General features: G+C 52.4%; 1 protein-coding gene across 1 annotated transcript in view; it reads left to right on the top strand.

The window, feature by feature from the left end:
• The window catches only part of DYNC1H1 (dynein cytoplasmic 1 heavy chain 1), a 66,511-nt gene that overhangs the window by 25,127 nt on the left and 16,785 nt on the right, over positions 1-24,599 (top strand). Inside the window, exons 14-48 of the mRNA XM_060095625.1 lie at positions 31-141; positions 221-340; positions 755-994; positions 2,561-2,716; positions 2,840-2,953; positions 3,177-3,287; positions 3,366-3,575; positions 3,744-3,890; positions 4,250-4,416; positions 4,519-4,692; positions 5,400-5,565; positions 5,648-5,836; positions 5,930-6,124; positions 6,783-7,065; positions 7,575-7,675; positions 8,267-8,426; positions 9,442-9,685; positions 9,862-10,045; positions 10,325-10,537; positions 11,294-11,532; positions 11,716-11,872; positions 13,504-13,731; positions 14,466-14,696; positions 14,845-14,985; positions 15,170-15,403; positions 15,489-15,695; positions 15,785-15,906; positions 16,374-16,539; positions 17,867-18,030; positions 20,531-20,660; positions 22,100-22,233; positions 22,679-22,793; positions 22,890-23,051; positions 23,133-23,347; positions 23,432-23,636. Of these exons, the coding sequence (XP_059951608.1) occupies positions 31-141; positions 221-340; positions 755-994; positions 2,561-2,716; positions 2,840-2,953; positions 3,177-3,287; positions 3,366-3,575; positions 3,744-3,890; positions 4,250-4,416; positions 4,519-4,692; positions 5,400-5,565; positions 5,648-5,836; positions 5,930-6,124; positions 6,783-7,065; positions 7,575-7,675; positions 8,267-8,426; positions 9,442-9,685; positions 9,862-10,045; positions 10,325-10,537; positions 11,294-11,532; positions 11,716-11,872; positions 13,504-13,731; positions 14,466-14,696; positions 14,845-14,985; positions 15,170-15,403; positions 15,489-15,695; positions 15,785-15,906; positions 16,374-16,539; positions 17,867-18,030; positions 20,531-20,660; positions 22,100-22,233; positions 22,679-22,793; positions 22,890-23,051; positions 23,133-23,347; positions 23,432-23,636 (6,135 nt within the window). The remainder of the gene's footprint in view (positions 1-30; positions 142-220; positions 341-754; positions 995-2,560; positions 2,717-2,839; positions 2,954-3,176; positions 3,288-3,365; positions 3,576-3,743; positions 3,891-4,249; positions 4,417-4,518; positions 4,693-5,399; positions 5,566-5,647; positions 5,837-5,929; positions 6,125-6,782; positions 7,066-7,574; positions 7,676-8,266; positions 8,427-9,441; positions 9,686-9,861; positions 10,046-10,324; positions 10,538-11,293; positions 11,533-11,715; positions 11,873-13,503; positions 13,732-14,465; positions 14,697-14,844; positions 14,986-15,169; positions 15,404-15,488; positions 15,696-15,784; positions 15,907-16,373; positions 16,540-17,866; positions 18,031-20,530; positions 20,661-22,099; positions 22,234-22,678; positions 22,794-22,889; positions 23,052-23,132; positions 23,348-23,431; positions 23,637-24,599) is intronic.

Here is a 24,599-nt window from a genome sequence, read left to right as displayed (position 1 = left end):
CCGTGTGCTCCCTCCCTCCCCCGCCCACAGGTCCAGTCCAAGGTGAACCTCAAGTATGACTCCTGGCACAAGGAAGTCCTGGGCAAATTCGGGCAGATGCTCGGCTCCAACATGGCCGACTTCCACTCCCAGATCTCCAAGGTGAGGGGCCGGGCCCCGCCGGCGTGGCGGACCCCGGGGCCCTCGGCGCTCTGTTACACACACTGCTCTCTCCGGACAGTCTCGCCAGGAGCTGGAGCAACACTCGGTGGACACGGCCAGCACCTCCGACGCTGTGACCTTCATCACCTACGTGCAGTCCCTGAAACGGAAGATCAAGCAGTTTGAAAAGCAAGTCGAGGTGAGCTCTGTACCCCGCTGTGTCTCCGGTGGGGTCTGCAGTGTGTCTCTGTCGTGCCCCTGCCGTGCCTGTAAGGGGGGGCAGGTGATTCGTAGGCACTTGAGGGTTTGAGAACCACCGGCTCCTGTCTTTTAAAATCTTCTGCTGTCGTTGTGGACCTTCAAGTCTTCAAACTTGAATCATACCTTCTCATACTTTGGAAGGAGGGTGTGACGCCCAGCTCTGGCACGCTTAGACCCTGCTCAGGGCCACCCGGTGCAGCCAGGAGCCGTCACGGGACTGGCCACGGCACCGTCAGGAGGGGAGCCCGTGTGTTCCGTAGCCGTGGGGCGCCTTCCCATTCGTGGGGGTCTGACAGCAGTCTCTGCTGCCCCTGTGAAGGAAAGCGCTCAGTCAATTCTGTAACCCTCAAAGCTCTACCGCAACGGCCAGCGCTTGCTGGAAAAGCAGAGGTTCCAGTTCCCGCCTTCCTGGCTCTACATCGACAACATCGAGGGAGAGTGGGGGGCCTTCACCGACATCATGCGACGGAAGGACTCCGCCATCCAGCAGCAGGTGGCGAACCTGCAGATGAAGATCGTCCAGGAGGACCGGGCGGTGGAGAGCCGCACCACCGACCTGCTGGCCGACTGGGAGAAGACCAAGCCTGTCACGGTGAGTCTCGGCCCCGGGCCGGCAGCGGGTGACCTGGCGTCTCTGCTCTCAGACTTAAAAGGCCCTGCCACGGCTTAGCTTTCCAGAATGAAGACTTCTCCCTGTGATTAAAAGGAGTAGGACTTCCAGGTAGTGGATTTGAAAACACGAAAGCCGACTTAGACCTCCTCGTGACAGTTGCTTAAGTCGGGGAATTGTTTTTCTGTTTGTAAGTTATCCTCTTACTTAGGCATAGTCAGAAGTTAGAATTTCCTTTCTAGTGGACACGGGCCAAGCATCCCGCTGCCGCCACTGCTAGGTCTGTGCAGTGGGGGGCAACCCTGAACTCTGACGTCATTGTCGCAGTCGTTTAGGCTTTCTGTACCAGGACCTGCCACACCCTGGCCTCTGGGTTCATTCAAGTCTTTATTGAGCACCGACTCTATTCTGGGCAGCAGAGATACAGCGGTGACCAGAAAGGAGCCCCACCTGCACGGAGTTACACTCCACTGGGGCACGGAGGGTAAAGAGTGAACGAGAAGAACACGTGTTTTAAGTCAGATGGTGACACATGCCGCGGGAAAGGGGTGTCGGTGCTTTCCTGCTCCGCAGGGGGTTGACCCGTGGAGGCTGAGGGAGGGGCTGGCAAGCGTGCCGTGGCCAAGGGGGCGTCCGGGCAGGGGGACAGCCAGTGTGGGGCTCAGGCACGTAGGTCACGGCCTGCCTGGCTCACTGGGTGGAATTCAAACTTAGACATACACGTACGCGTAGAAGGGGAAGGGTTTTGAAATGCTCTGAACGTCAGTCTGGTTTTGTAGTGAGGATGTAGGTTCTCCACACCAGTCCTAGGGGCTGATTTGGCCGCCCCACGTCTACTGGGTTGGCCTCTGTCCTGCCCGCAGCCCTGTCTGTGCTGCTGGGCCCAAGGTCCTGCCTTGTGTTTCATCTTGGCTGAGGGGCCCCGGCGTTAAGCAGGCTTGTGCTTTTGCTAACGCCAGTGCTTCCAGGCTGTGCAGGGGAGTGAGTACTGATCACTAGACAAGAGTGTGATCACCTGAATTTGAGTATCTTCTGTTGCCTCACCTTGCTAGTTACGTGTTACAGTGAAAGCTTTGATATGTTGTGTAGTCATTCTCAAAGGTTAACAGTGTTAATTACGGCTGCAGTAGAGTCTCCTCCGGTGAGAACGGTGCTTTCCTTTTCATTCTTCTCTCGGTAACTGATACGATGACTCTGCACCTCGGGGAGGGCGTGGCGGGCAGCCCCAAGCACCCTGTCCCCTCGGTCAGGAGTGTCCTGCTCCAGGCCCAGGTCTGTCCGGACTCTTCTCTTCCGTCTCCCACGGCACTTAGTGAGGGGATGGCGGAGTCGAGAGGTGCTCCACCTTTCCTGTGTCAAGTCTGGAGGTAAAAGTTCACCCAGTAATGGACGTGCACCATCAGTGTACAGCTTTTGAATGTTTACCTACGTAGACGTGTTGAAGGAATCACAAATTCTAGAAGCCCAGCAGGCCCCCTCCACCATTTCAGAGCCAGAGCTCGCCTGTCCTGAGCCCCGGCTCTGATCCTCTGGCCTTGACTGCTTCAGGGCAACCTCCGCCCGGAGGAGGCGCTTCAGGCTCTCACCATCTACGAAGGGAAGTTTGGCAGGCTGAAGGACGACCGGGAGAAGTGCGCGAAGGCCAAGGAGGCGCTGGAGCTGACAGACACGGGCCTGCTCGGGGGCAGCGAGGAGCGCGTCCAGGTACGAACCGCTCCGGCGGGCAGCTGGGGCCGCGTGCGCACGCTGCCTCTGGCCCACAGTGTCTCAAGAGCCCCGGGGTGGCTCTGCTTCCAAGCTCAGCTGCTTTACTCTGCTTCATCGCAGGTGGCCCTAGAGGAGCTACAGGACCTCAAAGGCGTTTGGTCAGAGCTCTCTAAGGTCTGGGAGCAGATCGATCAGATGAAGGAGCAGCCGTGGGTTTCCGTGCAGCCTCGGAAGGTACATGGAGTTAACAGTAGCTGCTACGTGTACCTTCACGTATGAAAGTGTAGACTTGACTTGGCAAGCAAGGAACTGTTAGAGTTCACAAAATGTCACTTAATGGTCGCTTACATTATTCATCCAAGTTAATGTAAAATTTCTTCTAAAACCATTTAAAAAATATTTCATCGTTTAAAGGAATGTTGGCAAACTAAATACCATCTTGTGTTTCTCTTGACAGCTTCGGCAAAATTTAGATGGCCTCTTGAACCAGCTGAAAAACTTCCCCGCACGATTACGGCAGTACGCATCCTATGAGTTTGTCCAGAGGCTTCTGAAAGGTTACCTCAAGGTCGGTGACTCAGAGCTGCGGTCACAGATGTCTCCTAGAAACACGCTGCATGGGTAACATGGCTCCCTCTCTCCACAGATAAACATGCTGGTGATTGAACTGAAATCCGAAGCGCTTAAAGATCGCCACTGGAAACAGCTGATGAAACGGCTTCATGTAAACTGGGTTGTTTCTGAGCTGACCCTCGGCCAGATCTGGGACGTCGACTTGCAGAAAAATGAAGCGGTTGTCAAGGACGTGCTGCTTGTGGCACAGGGGGAGATGGCTTTGGAGGAGTTCTTGAAGCAGGTGAGTAATAGGCTGACGGGCATTCTATATCTCGTTTCAGGCTGTGACATAGACTGACGTAGATTTGAGCCTCACATGTGGTCCCTTTTGTCTCCATTACACTCGGTCAGTTGTGTGGCTGGCAAACGCCCACGTATTGATGACGTGCCTCTTTTGGTTTCAATTCAGATAAGAGAAGTGTGGAATACTTACGAATTAGACTTGGTTAACTATCAGAACAAGTGTCGCCTGATCCGAGGCTGGGACGACCTCTTCAACAAGGTCAAAGAGCACATCAACAGTGTGTCCGCCATGAAGCTCTCTCCATATTATAAGGTACCGCCGTGGGGAGGTGTTCCCCACCGCACATCCACTGTTTTACCTTCGGACTTACAGTCAGGGCCTTTTCCCTGGCGGTCCAGCGATTAAGACTCATGCGCTTCCACTGCGAGGGGCACGGGTTCGATCCCTGTAGGGGAACTAAGATCCAGCATGCTGTGTGGCCAAAATAAATAGATTTTTAAAAAATAATTAAAAAATAAAAATGGCCAGACTCACGGTTACCAGGTGCCTGGTAGAAGATGTGAGTCACGTAACTTGACAGGATCTTTATCTGCACATCGGGGTAAGTTCTGGTGTATCTGAGAGCAGAGAGTCGAGCAGTTGAGCTCTGCCTTCCATCCACCCGCTATTAGGTGTTTGAAGAGGACGCCCTGAGCTGGGAAGACAAACTGAACCGGATCATGGCTCTCTTCGACGTGTGGATCGACGTGCAGAGGCGCTGGGTCTACCTGGAGGGCATCTTCACGGGCAGCGCAGACATCAAACACCTGCTGCCAGTGGAAACCCAGCGGTTCCAGAGGTACAGCCTTGAGCCGGGATGGAGGGCTGAAGGGTAGCCTTGGCCAGTAGCCACCCTTTGCACGAAGGCTGATGTTAACCTCGCTTTTAATTTGCTTTGCAGTATCAGCACGGAATTCTTGGCTCTCATGAAAAAAGTATCCAAGTCTCCCCTGGTCATGGATGTTCTGAACATCCAGGGGGTACAGAGGTCTCTGGAGAGATTAGCAGACCTGCTAGGAAAGATCCAGAAAGCCCTGGGAGAGTACCTTGAAAGAGAGCGCTCATCTTTCCCCAGGTGAGAGAGAGGGTGGTTTTTATAGGGGCTGAAGGGAAGGTCAGCTCCAGCGCCTCCTTCCCGCCCCTCCCTCCCTCCTGGCCTGTGTGTTGGTCACTCTGACGTCAAGGGTTTGGTTACCGATGACCGATTTAGTGACTACCGTTTCTCCTTCATCCGTTGATTCCTAATTATAACGAATAATCCTTAATTTTCTACCGTGGGTTCATTTACTAAGCTTCATTTAAACTATTATTCACCGTCCCAGGCAGCTAGCATCTCTTAAAAATATAGCTGTGATTCTTTTTTTTTTGGCCACACTGTGTGGCGTGTGGAACTTCCCTGACCAGGGACCAAACCCATGCCCCCTATGGTGGAAGCACGGAGTCTTTAACCACTGGACCAGCAGGGAAGTTGTATTTTATTTTCTAAGTGGCATTCTTTTCTTTCTGAATAGTTGACTTCGTATAAATAGAGCAGGTTTTTAAAAAATTCATAAGGTGATGTGAATTATATGAAATACATTGAATTTCTCTTCAGGATCTTGTTAGGTGAGTGTATACCTTTTGCTGAGGGCTGGAAGAAATTCGGATGTGATCTGAATGCGGGCTGGAGACGGTCCATCACAATCCATATCCACTTTCCTATACAATTTGAAGTTTTGCCTTGATTCCCCTTATTTGTGTATATCTAATGTTTTAGCAACTTAAATGCTATTTTAATTTTAGGTTTTATTTTGTGGGTGATGAAGATTTGCTTGAAATCATTGGAAACAGCAAGAATGTCGCTAAGTTACAGAAACATTTCAAGAAAATGTTTGCTGGTGTTTCGAGCATCATCCTAAATGAAGATAACTCTGTCGTCCTGGGCATTTCATCCCGTGAAGGAGAGGAGGTAGTTACATTGATTGATTGTAACTTAGAAAGGTTCACTCCCATCTTTGCGCACTGTAATTCTTAGAGCTTCTTTGTTTCAGGTTATGTTTAAAACTCCCGTGTCAATTACTGAACATCCCAAAATCAATGAGTGGCTCACCCTAGTGGAGAAGGAGATGAGAGTCACGCTGGCCAAACTCCTTGCTGAGTCTGTTACGGAAGTGGAGATTTTTGGTAAAGCAACTTCAATTGACCCAAATACCTACATCACCTGGATTGACAAATACCAGGTACTGTCCAGTAGAAGGGGGACAGTCTGAAGGTGAGGGCACTGGCTGATCTTTAAAACCATCCTTTTGGGTCTCGTGTGCCATGTCTCGCAGGCCCAGCTCGTGGTCCTGTCAGCCCAGATTGCCTGGTCTGAGAACGTGGAGACGGCGCTGAGCAGCATTGGCGGGAGCGGCGACACAGCCCCCCTGCACCCCGTGCTCAGCAACGTGGAGGTCACCCTCAACGTGCTGGCCGACTCGGTCCTCATGGAGCAGCCGCCGCTCCGGAGACGCAAGCTGGAGCACTTGGTTAGTCCCCTTCCTCCCAGTCAGGTTCCTGGGCCTGCGCCTCGGACAGTTGAAAGAACTCATGCTTGAAAAAGATCCTAATTGGTGTCAGGGAGAAAAACAAGTGGATGGCCTGTTGACAAACGCTGGGGTGTGTACTTGGCTCTCTGGTACTGTTGAAAGGCAGTCTTGGCGGACAGGAGCTAACGCACATGACCTCCTGACACAAAGGGGTGACACTCGTCCCTCTGGGTCTTTCACACTCTCGTCCTCTCCTTCCCAAAGAACATGTCCCGTGGCGGACCAGCCTGGCGTGTCTCTGAGCCCGAGTTGCTTGCTGCTGCTGGGCTTTGCGCCCCCGTGTGCAGCAGATGGACTGTTAGGGTAGAGACAGCTCTTCTCCCATCACGTTTCATGCTAGTTGCAACTAGCAGAGTTTTTGTTTGTTGTTTCTTGGTTTTTGCTGCAGCTCTTGATTCTGTGTAATTCCATTGTGTGAATAACAGTTTTATTGTTTTTAAAAGTGAATGTTTACACTGTAACTGGACCTAGAATCTCAATTTCAAAGTCTACTCAATAACCCCCGCACCCCGAGGATACGCTTATGTACTTTAGTTTTCATACTTTAGTTCGTGAAATGTACTTTCTGATAAACTCTTTAAAGTGACTCTTTCTTCAGATTACAGAGTTGGTTCACCAGAGAGATGTCACCAGGTCCTTGATCAAGAGCAAGATCGACAACGCCAAATCTTTTGAGTGGCTCAGCCAAATGCGATTTTACTTTGACCCTAAGCAAACTGATGTGTTGCAGCAGTTGTCGATTCAAATGGCAAACGCCAAGTTTAACTATGGCTTTGAGTACCTGGGTGTCCAGGACAAGCTGGTCCAGACCCCCCTCACCGACCGCTGCTACTTGACGATGACACAGGCCTTGGAGGCCAGGTTGGGCGGGTCCCCCTTCGGTGAGTCCCTCCCCACACCTAGACAGGTGGAGTCAGATAGGAAACGTACTCTTCCAAGATTAAGCAGATGATCTAAATGTATTTCTTAACTGCGTGGCTGATACCTTCTAAAACTTCAAATCGTTGGCGGTTATCACATTTATGGTTGACCCTTGAACAACCCTGATTTGAACTGTGTGAGTCCACTTAGACACAGGGTTTTTTTTAATAGATAGGCAGTCGGCCCTTCACGTTCACCGGTTTCACATCCTCAGATTGAACCAACCATGGATTAAAGTTTCCATCCGAGGTTGGTTGAATCCATGGATGCAGAACCTGTGGATACGGAGGGCCAACTATTGGACTCGAGGGTCCATGGATTTGGGTAGACACAGGGGTCCTGGACCAGTCTGCATGGAGACCGAGGGATGATTGTACTTTGGTTTTTTAAAATGAATTGCGTTTTACAGTTCTTAAAACTAAAGGTGTGTTCTTATTTGAGTTCTCAATTCCTTTTCTTCAAATAATAGGGCCCGCTGGGACTGGGAAGACCGAGTCTGTCAAAGCCCTCGGCCATCAGCTTGGACGCTTTGTTTTAGTTTTCAACTGTGATGAAACCTTTGACTTCCAGGTGAGAAGCTCTGTGGGAACCACCTAGAATTAAGGGCCTGAGAGGGCTGGGTGGGGAATAGCAGGCGGCACCTCTCAGAGCTGTGTTAGCCTTACAGCACAGCATGGTCCTTTGGGGACAGGGTTACTTGAGCTTTTTGAGGTTCCCAGCATGTGCTTGACACCAACTTGAGCTTCACGTCTTCAAATTGTTCAAACTCCTCAGTGTAACATATCTTTCTGGTGTCTATACCTGGGAATAAACAAATATCATGGGAAAGGTTTTTTAAGCAATGTGTTAACTTTGTCATTGGGATTTTATTGGCACAGGAGGAAAAATGATACGTTACATCTGTACCACTGTTTTTGAGGCACTTGACCTGTGGGGCTGGGCTCCTTGCCTCACGTGTGAAGCTGATGCCACCTTCACAGCCCCTTCCACCCCCCCACCCTGGGAGGAAGGCGATATTGTTCCCATTTCAAAGATGAGCATACAGGGGTTTGAAGATGTGATTTGCCCAGGGTGGGACCAGTCATCCAAGCCAGAATCGGAGCCCCGTACAGCCAGCACCGCGGCCGTGGTTTCAGCTCCCTTCCCTTCTTCTCGTTTCAGGCGATGGGACGGATCTTTGTGGGGCTTTGCCAGGTGGGCGCGTGGGGCTGCTTTGACGAGTTCAACCGCCTGGAGGAGCGGATGCTGTCGGCCGTGTCCCAGCAGGTGCAGTGCATCCAGGAGGCGCTGCGCGAGCACTCCAGCCCCAGCTACGATAAGAGTGAGACCGGCTTCTCCTTACCGTTGCCTGGAGGGCGCAGAGGGGGCTGCCTCTTTGATTAGAAGCGAGACTTTACCGTAGCTCCAGGACGGCTGCTGCAGGCGGGGCAGTGCGTCCTGAGTGAAGACAGGTGGTAGGGCCCAGGGTAACGCTGCACCCTTGCCCCAGAGCAGCCCCGTGGAGTCGTCAGTCCTTCCCCTGTATCAGAGTCCCCGTGCTCCCTCCCCCGGCGTCTGCGCACAGCACAGCTTTGAGCCACTCTGGGCCCCCCGCATCCCCCTCCTCCTCCCTGCATCCCACAGAGCCAGGCCTCCTGGCCAGAGTGTTGGGAACGAGCCCTCGTCACGGTGGGAGTGCCTGCTCGGAGGGCCCAGGGGCTTGTTGCGCCCACAGCCTGGGCTCGTGAGCTGGAGGACGTTAATAAATACATCCACGCTGGGGAGTTTACCTGTTACGGTTCCCTTTTTTTCCATAATAACGGTAACTCATCTTACCAGACCTCGTAAGTAAAACAAAAGGAGTGTCAAAGAAATCAGTACCTGTGTACTCCATGTTCCATGTTCTCCTATGGAGGAAGTCTGATCCCTAAGTAGTCCAGGGATGGGAGGCGGGGGGCTGTTTATTTTGTGTTTTCCTTTGATGACCCTAGGAGAGGGTCATTCTTGTGACCTCAGCCGGTCAGTTTTGTCACAGCATGGATTGGTTTTTATTTCTGCAACTATTGTTGGGCTGCGTTTCTATTCTTGCATTGACCTTGTGATGCTCAGTAATGCACAAATAGTGGGCTTCCTGCCTCTGGTGACTTGATCCATTACACATTCAGACGGCTTTTGTGTGGGTGAAGTGGGTGAAGATGGGCCTGCCTGGGCCAGTGGGCGTCGTGTCTGGTGAGAGCTTCCAGCTCCCCTGGAGTCCTGGGCCAGCAGGGAGATGGGTGCTTGCTCTGCAGTTTTACAGAAATTTTGGAGTGGTTTTTTGACTATCACGAGTCTTAACACCACCCTCCGATTTTCAGCCTCTGCCCCCATTACTTGTGAGCTGCTGAACAAACAAGTCAAGGTGAGCCCAGATATGGCCATCTTCATCACCATGAACCCCGGCTACGCGGGCCGGTCGAACCTTCCAGACAACTTGAAGAAGCTGTTCCGGAGCTTGGCCATGACCAAGCCCGACCGGCAGCTCATCGCCCAGGTCATGCTGTACTCACAGGGCTTCCGCACCGCCGAGGTCCTTGCCAACAAGATCGTCCCGTTCTTCAAGTGAGTCCCTTAGAGTTATTCCGAATCGTGTTTCTAGCATGTGTCAAGTGTGCCATTTAAAGTTTACCTGTGTAGTTACGACACTACCTTCCACGTATCCGTCTCTTATTTCTTGATGTTCGATGCTCTTGGTGCTCAGAATGTACTGTTTTTTAAGAAAACCCTTTCTCTTTTAGACTATGCGATGAGCAGCTCTCTTCTCAAAGCCACTACGACTTTGGTCTCCGAGCCTTGAAGAGCGTGCTGGTGAGCGCCGGAAACGTGAAGCGGGAGCGGATCCAGAAGATCAAGAGGGAGAAGGCGGAGCGCGGCGAGGCGGTGGACGAAGGAGAAATCGCGGAGAATCTCCCTGAGCAAGAGGTGGGCGGGGCCCCCTAACCGCTCAGGCCCAGACTCTGCTTGTCTTTCCCTTTGCCACCGTGAAGTCGTGCCTTGAGGGCTCTCACTGTGGCTCACGTGCCCCGGGGTGAACGGAGGGGACCCACATTTGACCGGGAAGCCTGGGGGTGGGGGCGGGGCGCTGGGCCTCACTGCTTGTTCACGGGACAGCTGTGCCGTGGGTCCTCCAGGGACAGGGCCGTAGACGTGGAGCCGCCCCCCCCCCCCCCCTACAGAGCTCATCCCCTTCTCCCCACGCAGATCCTGATCCAGAGCGTCTGTGAGACGATGGTGCCAAAGCTGGTGGCAGAAGACATCCCGCTCCTTTTCAGCCTCTTGTCGGACGTGTTCCCCGGGGTCCAGTATCACCGGGGCGAGATGACAGCGCTGAGGGAGGAGCTCAAGAAAGTGTGCCAGGAGATGTACCTGACATACGGAGACGGAGAAGAAGTCGGCGGGATGTGGGTTGAAAAGGTAGCTGGGATCGTGGTGTTGGCTGGCGCCTCACAGACCCCGCAGGCGGCCGCGAGTGGTAACGACGGCCGTGGACTTGGGGGAGAAGCCACGTCTTACCGGGCTTTGTCCACCAGGCGCGTCGTCTGGTTTGTGGAGATTTGCCCCAAGTCCTGTTAGGATTTTTTCTTAACTTGAGAGTAGTGATAGGGAAACTTACCTGAAATGTTCAATTACATGGTACAGTTTGTTCTCTGAAAATGCTGGCTAGAAGGGGATCGTGATGAAAACCGTCTGTGGCAGTAAAAGATCTGCTTACAAGACTTTCCGGTACCACGATTAACCACGTAAATGTGCTAATCGATAGAGTTTACATTCTGTATCGACTTCTTTCCTTTCTGTCCTCTGTGAGATTCACTTAAGGAAAAGCGTGTCACGTGCACAAGCTGTGCGTGCTGACCCTCAGCTGCGGTCCTGGGTTAGGCAGGCGGCTCGTTCATCTGGTCTCTGTCCTCCCGGCAGGACATCTCAGGGGCCTCTTCTGAGGCAGCTCGGTGAGCGTCTCCTGACTCAGTCAAACGGCTCCACAGTTCAGTAAAAACGCTCTGTATTGGCTGTGCTTGTGGCCGGTTGAAGGTCTCTCTGGTTAGAGAGTCCCAGTGCTTGCCTTGAGAGAGTCACGGCACACGTTTCTTGCTCGGTGGTGGGAGAAGTGGGGAGGAACCTGCCACGTTCTTTCTCTGGAGTGCTCACGGTGCTGGTCGGTCTGGCCCTCAGGTTCTCCAGCTCTATCAGATCACCCAGATCAACCACGGCCTGATGATGGTGGGGCCCTCGGGCAGCGGGAAGAGCATGGCCTGGCGCGTTCTCCTGAAGGCCCTGGAGAGGCTCGAGGGCGTGGAGGGCGTGGCCCACATCATCGACCCTAAAGCCATCAGCAAAGACCACCTGTACGGAACCCTGGACCCCAACACCAGGGAGTGGACGGATGGGCTGTTCACACACGTCCTGAGGAAGTAAGTGCACTGGGCGGGCGTCTGCACTCCGAGAACTGGAACCTAGGCGCTGTGTCCTCGTGGTGACAGCGTCCGTTCTTCTGCTTACCACGCTCTGGACAAATTAAAGTCACTTTAGAAACGGTTACAGGCTGAGCATTTTCAGCCTCAGTCACCCGCTGCTGTAAAATCCTCCCACACCAGGATCATAGACAACGTGAGGGGTGAGCTGCAGAAGCGCCAGTGGATCGTCTTTGACGGCGACGTGGACCCCGAGTGGGTGGAGAACTTGAACTCCGTGCTGGACGACAACAAGCTGCTGACCCTGCCCAACGGAGAGCGCCTCAGCCTTCCGCCCAACGTACGAGGCTAAGTATCCTGCCCTGAGTGCCTGGCGCGCAGCCAGGGGAGCGGCTCCAGCCTCTGCGGTTGCAGTCGGCGTCGGGGCCTCTCTGCGCCAGGTTCTTTCCATTCCTGTGGCTAGTGAGAAGCGTTTTCGAAGCGTTCATTCGTACCTGTCCACTACGTGCTGAATATTACGCATACTCCGTAATTCCCAGGTAGCCTTTCCTACAGCTCCGTGAGGTGGGGTTGTAGTTAGGATTTCTGGGAAATGGCGGAACGAGGGATTTAGACGTGGACGCTTTCAGGGTCAACCTTGGAAACGAGCCCTTGATCCAGGTCCTGACCACACCACCCGATAGAGCGTGGGCAGGCCTGGCCTGGGTGTGCGTTCAGACTTTGACCCCACTTTTCTGGAGTTCCGTCGTGTGCCGGGCCTTGTTCTAGATGCTGAAAATGCAGCTGTAAACAACACAGACAAAACCCCTGCCCTCCCGGGGCTCCCAGTCTGAGGTGGGAGACAGACAGGATAAGTGGTGATGGGGCTACGGAGGAAGTAAACTGGAGGAGATCAGCCGCCGGCGCCGAGGGGTGGAGCCTACGCTGGCAGAAGGGGCGGCGCCGAGGCTCCCCGGGGAAGCCGAGGGCACGAGGGGGCAGCGCCTGTGGCTTCCGGGCGTTCCAGGTGGAGGGGCGGGTGGCGGGGGAGGAGCGTCTGGCTGTGCCCGGAGTGTGCGAGGCGAGCGGGGCAGCTGGCTGATGCGGAGAGAAGTTGGGGCGGGACCCAAGGGGAAACGGGCGAGGTGAGGTCAGGCCCGGGGTCACTGAGGACTGGAGCTTGCCCGCTAGGTGAGCTGGGAGGCCTCGGCGCCCCAGGCACAGCCGTGGAGGTGCTGAGAAGTAGCTGAGCTGTGGGCGTGAGTTCAAGCTTGTGCCAGTGGGGTCGGCTGACGGGCTGGAGGTGGGCGGGGGCGGAGGGAGGAGTCCGGCGGCACTCCTGAGCCGCTGGTGAGCAGGAGCCTCTCCCATGACGAAGGGTCAGCATCGGTGGTTATCGCCACTTCAGAAACCAAGCCTCGGGTCTGGGAATGTGCACGTACGCAGACTCGTGTCTTGATTTGACTTGTCGGGTTCTTTGCTTACAGCTCGCTACCCAGTAGATTCTAACTTGTCAGCAAGATTGATCTCCTTGTGAGGCGTGTTAGCAGTGAGCTTAAGGCTCTGGGATCAGACGGTCCAGTCTGAATCTCAGCCCCACTGGCGACTAGCAGTGGGACCTGGCGAGGCTGCCAACCCCACATGCGAAAGGAGACCCTGCTGGCCAGCCTGCCGGCGGGTTCAAGGCCAGGAACCTGGCCACAGCCCCTCACTGCTGACCCTGCCACCCAGGGAGCTGTTGGCTCCGTCCCACCAGAGCTCCTGTCCTCTCCTCCCCACCACACGCAGGTTTTTTCCTGTCCAGATTCTCAGGGAGAGAGGTTGGTGGATGTTGTGATGAGGCAAACCATAGACATTTTTACTTGTAAACCAAGTGCAGCAAGATTGGATTTAAATTGCTCTTTCAGTGGGCACATGGGTAAAACAATCTTAGCATCCGGGTCTCTACCAAACCCATGCCATAAACTGTGCTCAGTGTTCTCTTCTCTCAAGGTGCGCATAATGTTCGAAGTGCAGGACCTGAAGTACGCCACGCTGGCCACGGTGTCGCGCTGCGGCATGGTCTGGTTCAGTGAGGACGTGCTCAGTACAGACATGATCTTCAACAACTTCCTGGCCAGGCTGCGTAGCATCCCCCTGGACGAGGGGGAGGACGAGGCCCAACGCCGGCGCAAGGGCAAGGAGGACGAGAGCGAGGAGGCCGCCTCCCCGATGCTGCAGGTACGCGAGCCGCTCCGCCCAGTGCCGCCAGCTGGCGTCCGAGGGTGCTGGGCCACCGCGCAGAGCGGGGCCGGGCATCCCGCCCCGAGCATCTGGAAGGCGGGGCGCTTTTCACGATGGTCACTGCTCCTCTGCTGAAGCCGGCCACGCGCTGGAGGTTTGCATAATCAGTGCAGTCGCAGCTGCAAAAGCGTAGCCGTGCACGGAAAATTAAAAGAATTCTTTCAGTTTTCTCTGCAAATTGATGAAAGGGGGACCTTTTGCATTTCGATGGTGAAGACCAGTGTTCCTAGGAAGCGTGATTTTTTTTTTTGAGAACCACCAAGATGAAGGAATAAGGGTTGGTCGTTGACGCTTCATTCCTCATTTTTTCAACCATAAAACTATTTTTCACAGTCGCGTGACCCTCTCCTGGGCCTAGGTTAGAGGAGATGAAAACCCCCCCACTTTTTTTTTTTTTTTTTTTTTTTTTTTTGCTGTACGCGGGCCTCTCACTGCTGTGGCCTCTCCCGTTGCGGAGCACAGGCTCCGGACACACAGGCTCCGCGGCCATGGCTCGCGGGCGGCCATGGCTCGCGGGCCCAGCCGCTCCGTGGCATGTGGGATCCTCCGGGATCGGGGCACGAACCCGCGTCCCCTGCATCGGCAGGCGGACTCTCAACCACTGCGCCACCAGGGAAGCCCCCCCCGACTTTTTGAGATGGTAGGTAAGCATCATTCACTCCCTCCTATAGATCCAGAGGGACGCAGCAACGATCATGCAGCCGTACTTCACGTCCAACGGCCTGGTCACCAAGGCCCTGGAGCACGCCTTCAAGCTGGAGCACATCATGGACCTGACTCGCCTGCGCTGCCTGGGCTCGCTCTTCTCCATGCTGCACCAGGCCTGCCGCAACGTGGCCCAATACAACGCCAACCACCCTGACTTCCCCATGCAGATCGAGCAGCTGGAGCGCTACATCCAGGTCAGGAGGGGTCCGGTTGTGGCCAGGTGCTGGGGGAGGTGCCGGCAGCATCTCTGGGCACCACTGCTTCAGGGTAGCATCGTTGTAAATGTCTTTCCTTTATTGCTGAAATTGCATTCAAAACGGGACCCACTTCCTATTCCAATAGCGGTATCTGGTTTACGCCATCCTTTGGTCCTTGTCTGGAGACAGTCGGCTGAAAATGAGAGCAGAGCTGGGCGAATACATCAGAAGGATCACGACGGTGCCACTGCCCGCTGCTCCCAACATCCCCATCATCGACTACGAGGTGAGTGCGCGCCTCGACTGGACGCCGTCTTCTCTTTCGTAGGAGGGTTTTGTCCTTTGAGTTTTCTGTGGCACAAGGGAGGCAGGTTGACTTGGAGGTTCTGACTTGCATGAAAGTGAGCAAGTCTTTTAGGCGAGCAGGTACATGGGTCCCCAGGGTGACCGGCGCCCGCCCGTGTGTGCAGGTGTCCATCAGCGGAGAATGGTCGCCGTGGCAGGCCAAGGTGCCTCAGATTGAAGTGGAGACGCACAAGGTGGCCGCCCCTGATGTCGTTGTGCCAACACTGGACACCGTCCGCCACGAGGCCCTCTTGTACACCTGGCTGGCCGAGCACAAGCCGCTGGTCTTGTGTGGCCCTCCTGGGTCTGGCAAGACCATGACGCTCTTCAGCGCCCTCCGGGCCCTGCCCGACATGGAGGTAAAGAGGCCACAGTGGGCAGCGGGCCCGGGGCTCGAGCACGGGTCGGCCTTCCAGCGCCTCACTTGTTTCTTCCCTTCTCCAGGTCGTGGGTCTTAACTTCTCCAGTGCCACTACTCCAGAGCTCCTGCTGAAGACTTTTGACCACTACTGCGAGTACAGACGCACACCTAATGGGGTCGTTCTGGCCCCTGTTCAGCTTGGAAAGTGGCTGGTGTTGTTCTGTGATGAAATTAACCTGCCAGACATGGATAAATATGGGACACAGAGGGTCATATCCTTCATCAGACAGGTGTGTTTATGTCCACGAGGTGCCCTCTCCTCCACAACGTGTCCTGTTCACATTTGCCCCTAACGTGTCTCACTCCCCCTTGCCCTCAGATGGTGGAGCACGGAGGCTTTTACCGGACCTCAGATCAAACTTGGGTGAAGCTGGAGAGGATCCAGTTTGTCGGGGCTTGTAACCCGCCCACAGATCCTGGAAGAAAGCCCCTCTCTCACAGGTAACACACAGCCCCGTAGACTTCCCTGATCTCACACACACCAGTTCCGGGTTTGCTTTAAATGTAGCATGACGAAACTGGTTTTAATTATAAAAAGGTAACAAAATACTGCTCGTCATGGGGTTCCTCCGGGGTTATGTCACTGTGCTGGGAACACACTCAAAATGAAAGTGACGACTTGGCTGCACAGTAGTGAGCTGCCCCAGACCTGCCTGTAGGGCCAGGATGAGGCTGAAATAAGCCTGAATTGTTTTCCCACCTTTGCTCGGTTCTTTTCCGGTTTTTTGCATCTACAGTTGTGTGTCAGACCCAGGCCCAAGTAGTTTGTGTGAGACCTCAGTCAGCTGTGGCGTGAAGCCATGGGGGCGGGTCAGGAAGCCCCTGGTCGGCCTGGGACAGGGAGGCAGCCCTCCCAGGCACGCTGCTCATCAGCCCATACGAGGCTGAGCCGGGCTGTCTTTGTGCAGGTTCCTGCGTCACGTGCCTGTGGTGTATGTGGATTACCCGGGACCCGCCTCCCTGACGCAGATCTACGGCACCTTCAACCGGGCCATGCTGCGCCTCATCCCGTCCCTGCGCACATACGCAGAACCGCTCACCGCGGCGATGGTGGAATTCTACACCATGTCCCAGGTGCGCGGCGTCTTTGCCCGTCATGACCAAAGGGCTCTGTTGAGAGACTGAGCTTCACTTGGAGCTCTGGCTGAGCCGGGAGACTTGCTCCAGGGTCTCAACAGATCATGCTTCCGGCCGGTGCTGCAACCGCGAATATCCTCTTGCTTGTTCTTGCCGTCCTCATCTGGCACACGTACATGTGTTCATTCCCCTGATGAAACCGAGACTGTGCTGTGCCATTTCTAAAAGGATGTGGACACTTCTGTTTAACAGCACCGACATGTGCCTGTCTGTACTTCTTCTTCTGCAGTGCTTGTGGTGACTGCATGTGGCCAAACCTGTCAGGGGGCTGGGCCGGTGACAGTTCCACCACAGTGCCTCTTTCAGCCTTGAAAAAATATTTATCGAAAAGGTCTTTGCCCACTGGGACTTCCCTGGCAGTCCGGTGGTTAAGACTCCGCCCCTCCAATGCAGGGGGCGCAGGTTCGATCCCTGGCTGGGGAGCTAAGATCCCACGTGCTGTGAGGCACTGCCAAAAACAAAAAGATCTTTGCCCACTGGATGAGCAGAAGTGGCTCTCACGTTTTTGGCTTGTGTTTCTTTGTTAGCCTCTGACAAGGGCCCTTGCGAGAGAACTGCTGACTTTCCACTGAGACAGCCATCTTACTTAGAGGACTTTATGAGCGTTAGCTTGTCACGTATCGCAAATGATTTAAATTTTGTATGATTGCAGGTTTTTTCCTACAGCATTTTAAATATTATTAAATGTAGACTATTTTCTTTAATTGTTTCCGCTTTTGAAATAATGCTTAGAAAAGCTTTCCTTCAACTTAGGAATTAAATTTCTAAAAATATTTTAGAGGAATATTTTTTGTAGGTTTTTTTTTTTTTTTTTTTTTGCGGTACGCGGGCCTCTCACTGTTGTGGCCTCTCACTGTTGTGGCCTCTCCCGTTGCGGAGCACAGGCTCCGGACGCACAGGCTCAGCGGCCATGGCTCATGGGCCCAGCCACTCCACGGCATGTGGGATCTTCCCGGACCGGGGCACGAACCCGTGTCCCCTGCATCGGCAGGCGGACTCTCAACCACTGAGCCACCAGGGAAGCCCTATTTTTTTTTTACGTATAAATCTTTAAATATAATTAATTGCAACATAAAGTGAGCAACTTGGATCTTGCTTTGTTCTGAACAGTAGTCCCAACATTATCTACCAATTCATTCTCAAATTTTCCAGGGTCTAGAGTCTTTATTCTTAATATAAAAATGTTATACTGCATTTAACTTTTTGACTACTTTCCATGTCTTAGGACATTTACATGTAACTTGCATATTTTCAATTCCTGCAGGAGAGGTTCACTCAGGACACACAGCCCCACTATATCTACTCACCTCGTGAAATGACGCGGTGGGTGCGAGGTATCTTCGAGGCACTGAGACCCCTGGAGACTCTGCCTGTGGAAGGCCTCATTCGGATTTGGGCACATGAAGCCCTCCGTCTCTTCCAGGACAGGTAAAGCCAAGGCTCTGGGTAGCTCCATGCTCCCTTACGTTGACCCTTCCGACCCCCCCCGAGTTAGGGTCTGCATGAGGCTGGCCTGCCCTGAGGCAGGCTGAGCTGGTGATGAACGGGAGTGAGGTGGTGAGGGCAGCCTTGCATCTGGGAGTTGATCACGGCCGCCCCCATGTACGAGACCCCAACAGCCCTGCTGGTTACCGGTAACCTCCGGCAAGGCACTTTAACTCACCTCTTTCACTGTCAGGTGGGCCCCACACAAGGTCAGGGCACAGAGGTCACAGGTGAATTTCAGTGCCTCCTAACAGCAGCTTGGGGTGCAGTTCCGTAACCACCACCCCTTCCTCACCCTCAGTCTTTGCTCTCATCAGAGGATTTGTAGCTGTATCTCTGGGACTTTAGTTTTCTCTTTTTACCTGTTGGCCACTTATTTCAAGTCTTGCAAGTTTTGACTTTTTCTAGTTAAGTGACCAGTACTGAAGGGAGAGACTTGCTAGTGGCTGTAGTGGTCAGCTTGGATTGTGGAAGATTTTGTGGTTTGAACCACCGTAAGTCTCAGTAAAAAGTTGGAGTCGTTTTCTCTCTCAAGACATCTTGAAAATTATTGACTTTTTTTTTTGTTTTTTATTCATTTGTTTTTGGCTGCGTTGGGTCTTCGTTGCTGCGCGCGGGCTTTCCTTGGTCTGGGCGAGCAGGGGGCTGCTCTTCGTTGCGATGAGTGGGCTTTTCACTGTGGTGGCTTCTTTGTTGTGGAGCACGGGCTTTAGGCACGAGGGCTCAGTAGTTGTGGCACACGGGCTCAGTAGTTGTGGCACGTGGGCTTCAGTAGCTGTGGCTCACGGGCTCTAGGCACGAGGGCTCAGCAGTTGTGGCGCACGGGCTTAGTTGCTCCGTGGCATGTGGGATCTTCCTGGACCAGGGCTCGAACCCACGTCCCCTGCATTGGCAGGCGGATTCTTAACCACTGTGCCACCAGGGACGTCCCTATTGACCTTTTTAAATCAGAATCTTTTTCCTGTATTCTTTGTTTATAGTTCTGTACGATCTTTGTTTTATAGTAAATTCTTAGTTTTCCTAGTTCCTGCTCTGTCATTTTTATTGATTTTTCTTATATTGTTAATTTTATGTATTTTAGCACTGCAGTCCTTCGTAGCCTTTTAGGCTCATTTTTGATTAGTGAGAAAAAGTTAGACTTGTGTTGCTTTAACTCTAAACTTCTAACAAACAACAAATCTTAACTGATTTACTATTTAGTGCAGCACCACGATTTCCTGTTGCAAACTATCTGGGGAAATGTTCTGCCCATGAACAGGTTACTCGGAACCGAGCAAGAGGGGCTGCAGAGTAGGAGCAGGAGGGCAGGAACTTGATGGCAGGGCAGGTCCCCTCGGTCCCCGGCTAAGTGTGAGGTTGCCCGAGGTGGCCCATCTGTAGAGGACACAGTCCCAGCAGGACAAGCTCCTCTGACCACTCATGGCCTCAGGTGTGGGTAGTCGTAGGAGTTGGTTAATAGTTACTCCCCTGGAAGGACCCAAGGCAGATGGTTCCCTCCAGACTAAGAAATACTTGAGCCTTTGGCAGTTACACGTCAGGACCAGTTATTCTTGCCTTCAGGCAGCTTTTCTCACCATGCTTTCGAGGAGTCTTGGAATATTGCGTCATTGTAGATGACTAGGTTCCACGCCAGCCTCCTTGGAGTTCTCATTTCCCACAGGGCTGCCCTGCAGAGAGCCAGGGAGAGAGATGAGCTAACCAAGGCAGAGCGGGGGCACACGAGCCCTGGCAGCCCAGCTTTTGTCTCTCGTATTGGGGCTCTACCACTTTAAAAGGCGGTCCTTCTTATGTTATGTACGCTACCTTCGTTCTCCCTTCTTTAATTAAAAAAAATAATTAATTAAAAAAAATAATTGGGCAACAGTATCATTTTTACATTTCTTAACATACCAGAGATATAATTTTGTTTAGATTGAAATTTCGCAATAGCAGTTGTGCTTCTAAATTCTGGTTGGCTACATACAGTAAGTACGTGACATGCTCATTGGACCTTCATCTGGTAGCCTAAGTTATCATATATTCAGCTGCTCAGAAGCTGTCCTGTAGGGACAGTTAGAGTCTCACCTGCTTGCTCTGTGGTTTTCTCCGTAAGCCTTGTGTTTCCAAAACTGTACACCTTGTAGTTCTCTATTTCTGTTCCCATAATGCCCCTTGATACTTAAAACATTTATATTAAACAAGCTTAGAAACTAAAATGAAGTTTTCATTTTGTAAATCAATGTACTTAAACATTTTTAGAGGAGTTTTTTTTTTTTTAAGATTTTCGTATTTAATATCTATGTTTCAGATTACTTAAGTCATCTCGAGTTCAGAGTCTTAGGTTCTTCCATTTGTAGAAAATGAAAATTTCTGGTAGAAGACTAATGCCAGCCCTTGGAGTAGCCCACAGCACCCACAAAACCAGGCGTTTTCTCACCACGGCCTCTGTCTTCTCTTCCGACAGACTTGTAGAAGATGAGGAGAGGCGTTGGACCGACGAAAACATTGATATGGTTGCTCTGAAGCATTTCCCCAACATAGACAAGGAGAAGGCAATGAGCCGGCCCATCCTGTACAGCAACTGGTTGTCAAAGGTAGCGTGTCTACATCATGTTAGGAATACTTTCTTTGCTCCTGTCCTTCTAGTTAGAATCTCGTCAGAAACGTCTTTGCCTTGAAGTGCACTATAAAGGAAGCTACGGCTATAGGCATGATGGGCCACGTATTTTCAGCTGTTGATAATTCAGGGCAGAGAATCCCAGGACCGTGGCCACTCCAAGAGCTGTGGATCCAACCAGCAGGAGACGGCGCTTCAGTGAAATCAGGGCAGTTAGGGATAACTTGTGTGAAAACGTTTCATATACTAGGATGCTAAACAGAGTGACATTTCCAGAATAGCTGTGAGCTGCCATTTTCTCTGAAAAAGAGAGCTGACATCGTAGGAAGTGCCAGTCTTGATGTGCATTTCCTTCAGTAGGCGATGCTGATTTAGGAATGAGGACAGCCTTCCTGTAGGAGCTCAGTCTCATAGGGTGGATGGCTGCATCTTGGGAGAGCTGACCCTGACATAGGGGCTTAGGCAAGTGTTCATAGGGCTTATCTGAGTGTCGGCAAGGGTGTGGCAGGCACAGGGCCTGATAGAATTAAAGGCACAGAAGCAAGAAGAACAAGAGAGATTCACTCAGCATTTCTAGAATTTCCTATTTATTTCTAGACTCTAGATACTAATCCTGTTTCATTTATGGGCAACATCTTCTCCCAGTGGCTTGTCTTTTCACTCTCTCTATAGTGTCTTTTGAAGAACAAACATTCGTAATGGAATATCGTTTAAACCCTTAATCCATCTGAATTGAGTTAGTGTATGGGGTGAGCTGTGGGTTCGTTTTCAGTTTTTCTTTTGTGCGTGTCCACGGTCCCAGCACTGGGACTCTGCAGTGTCGCACCGTCACATGGGTTTCCCTGTGCGCCTGAGTCTGTTACAGAGCTCTGTCCTGTCCATTGGTCCATTTGGTGCTTCCTGTGCTAAAACCACGTGGTCCTGATCACAGTTCTAAGTCCACCTGATAGGACGGTATCTGTCCAGAACACCTGGTTCTTAAAGGGGTGGGTCATCTTTCCAGTCTTGGGCTTTTCCCCTTCCAAATGAAATTTAGAATTGGCTTGTCAAGTTGCACCAAAACAACTTCCACCATCCACCACTGAGATTTTGACTGGGATTACATTGAATCTATGTGTCAGTTAGGTGGAACTGACATTTTTAGTTGTGCGTTTTTCTCTCCATGATCATGGTGTATCTCTTCCTTTATTTAGATGTTCTGTGATGTCTTTCAGTGAAGTTCTGTTTTCTCTGTAAAGATTTTCCATGTCTTTCCACGTCTCATCCTAGTTTACTTATATTTTTGTTCCTATGTTATAAATACCTGCTTTCGTCTCATTTTTGACAGGTTCTTGGTATATGGAAATATAACCCACTTTGCTATAAGAACTAAGATGATTTCTTCTTCGTAACTGGATCTTACCTTTTTTCCTACAGGATTACATCCCAGTAGACCAAGAAGAGTTACGGGATTACGTCAAAGCCAGGCTGAAAGTCTTCTACGAAGAAGAGCTCGACGTCCCCCTGGTCCTGTTTAATGAGGTGTTGGACCACGTGCTCAGGATCGACCGGTGGGCGTTCTGCTGCTGCACCCTCACCACTCACCCGAGCTGCTCTCGATCTGACAGGGGCGGGGTCAGGCCAGGCCTCATGCTGCCCTCCTGACGGGCCTCCCACGCCCCTGCCTTCCTCTGCCAAGCGACTCCCGCTTCTTAGTCCAGCTCTGCTGAGCCGAGCTTCCCACCAGCCGCGACGACAGCCCATCACCCTCCTGCTAGACTCGGCCTGTCTCCCTCGAGTCATCAGGGTGTCCGGGGGCGGCGCCATGTCTTTTTGATCTTTGCTGCCTCACCAGACCTGGCAAATCACAATTGCCGTACGAATGTTTAGTGTACAAATTCAAGTTAAAACGCGTTCCAAATGTAGACTGATCCTGAGAAGGTTTAGGACTTGAGTGTCAAAAGGGGAAGGGAGCCTAAAAGCCTAACTCTTTTCTTCTTTCTGATAATGTTTCAGAATATTCCGTCAGCCTCAAGGCCACCTGCTTCTGATCGGGGTCAGTGGAGCGGGCAAAACCACCCTGTCCCGTTTCGTGGCCTGGATGAACGGTTTGAGCGTGTACCAGATTAAGGTGGGTCTGGCCACAGCCTCTCAACCCCACAGCAGGTCCTATTCATGCACGCAGCTCCTTGAGCAAGAGCGGAGCTGACCTGCCTTGCTTCTGTAGGTCCACAGGAAGTACACGGGGGAGGACTTCGATGAAGATCTCCGCACGGTGTTGAGACGTTCTGGCTGTAAAAACGAAAAGATAGCTTTTATAATGGATGAGTCCAACGTGTTAGATTCTGGATTCCTGGAGCGGATGAATACCCTTCTGGCCAACGGAGAGGTAATCAGTGACACACCGCATCGTGTTACATGGCGCCGGGTTCCGAGGACCGGCCAGCCATGGTGCCGTTTTATTTCCTAGGTTCCCGGCCTCTTCGAAGGAGATGAGTATGCCACCCTGATGACCCAGTGTAAGGAGGGGGCCCAGAAGGAGGGCTTGATGCTGGACTCGCACGAGGAGCTGTACAAGTGGTTCACCAGCCAGGTCATCCGCAACCTCCACGTCGTCTTCACCATGAACCCATCCTCAGAGGGGCTCAAGGACCGCGCGGCCACCTCCCCCGCTCTGTTCAACAGGTACGCCAATCCCACTTGGCTCTGCTTTCCACGGGGCAGACCCTGCTCTCGGGAGCTGTCTTGAGATGTGGGCATCGTTTTCAGGTGTGTGTTGAACTGGTTTGGGGACTGGTCCACTGAAGCTCTGTATCAGGTCGGCAAAGAATTCACTAGTAAGATGGACCTGGAGAAGCCAAATTACATCGTGCCTGATTACATGCCAGTCGTGTATGACAAACTGCCACAGCCACCGTCACACCGGGAAGCCATCGTAAACAGCTGTGTGTTCGTTCATCAGACTCTTCACCAGGTGGGTTCAGTTTTTTGGGGGAGTTTTTTTTTTGGTTTTTTTAACATCTTGATTGGAGTATAATTGCTTTACAATGGTGTGTTAGTTTCTGCTTTATAACAAAGTGAATCAGTTATACATATACATATATCCCCATATCTCCTCCCTCTTGCGTCTCCCTCCCACCCTCCCTATCCCACCCCTCTAGGTGGTCACAAAGCACCGAGCTGATCTCCCTGTGCTATGTGGCTACTTCCCACTAGCTATCTGTTTTACATGTGGTAGTGTGTATATGTCCATGACACTCTGTCACTTCATCCCATCCCCTCCCCGTGTCCTCAAGTCCATTCTCTATGTCTGTGTCTTTATTACTGTCCTGCCCCTAGGTTCATCAGAACCATTTTTTTTTAGATTCCATATATATGTGTTAGCATACGGTATTTGTCTTTCTCTTTCTGACTTACCTCACTCTGTATGACAGTCTCTAGGTCCATCCACCTCACTACAAATAACTCAATTTCGTTTCTTTTTATGGCTGAGTGTGGGTTCAGTTTTGAGATCGTAGGAAAAGCAAAACTAACTGCCGTACTAACGTAAAGCTAAACCGATGTAAAAGTAGACCCCCAGGTGCTTTGGATTTGACACTGTACCATCACCCGCAAAAGAGATGCCTGTTTCTCACCTGTTTTCCTACCTCTGTCAATGACGTCTCAACCCGCCTGTCGCACGGCTGTGTGTTCGGAGCCGTCTGGCCCTTTCCCTGCCCACACTGATTCCATTTGCTTCTCTTGCTGCCTCTCTGGCCAGGCCTGTGTTCTTCCCCCAGAGCAGGGGTCACGCACTCTTTCTGCAAACGGCCAGGTGCCAGCTGGGCCCCTGCATGGCTACCCAGCTCTGCCACTGTGGCACGAGAGCAGCGTTGCCATGAGCAAGCATGGCCGTGGGGCTGACACTCCACATGCAGAGGCTGCGCTGCAGGGTTTG

The sequence above is a fragment of the Mesoplodon densirostris genome, chromosome 4, assembly GCF_025265405.1.
Source record: "Mesoplodon densirostris isolate mMesDen1 chromosome 4, mMesDen1 primary haplotype, whole genome shotgun sequence".
Lineage (NCBI taxonomy): Eukaryota > Metazoa > Chordata > Mammalia > Artiodactyla > Ziphiidae > Mesoplodon > Mesoplodon densirostris.
This window is presented reverse-complemented; position numbering and strand designations above follow the sequence as displayed.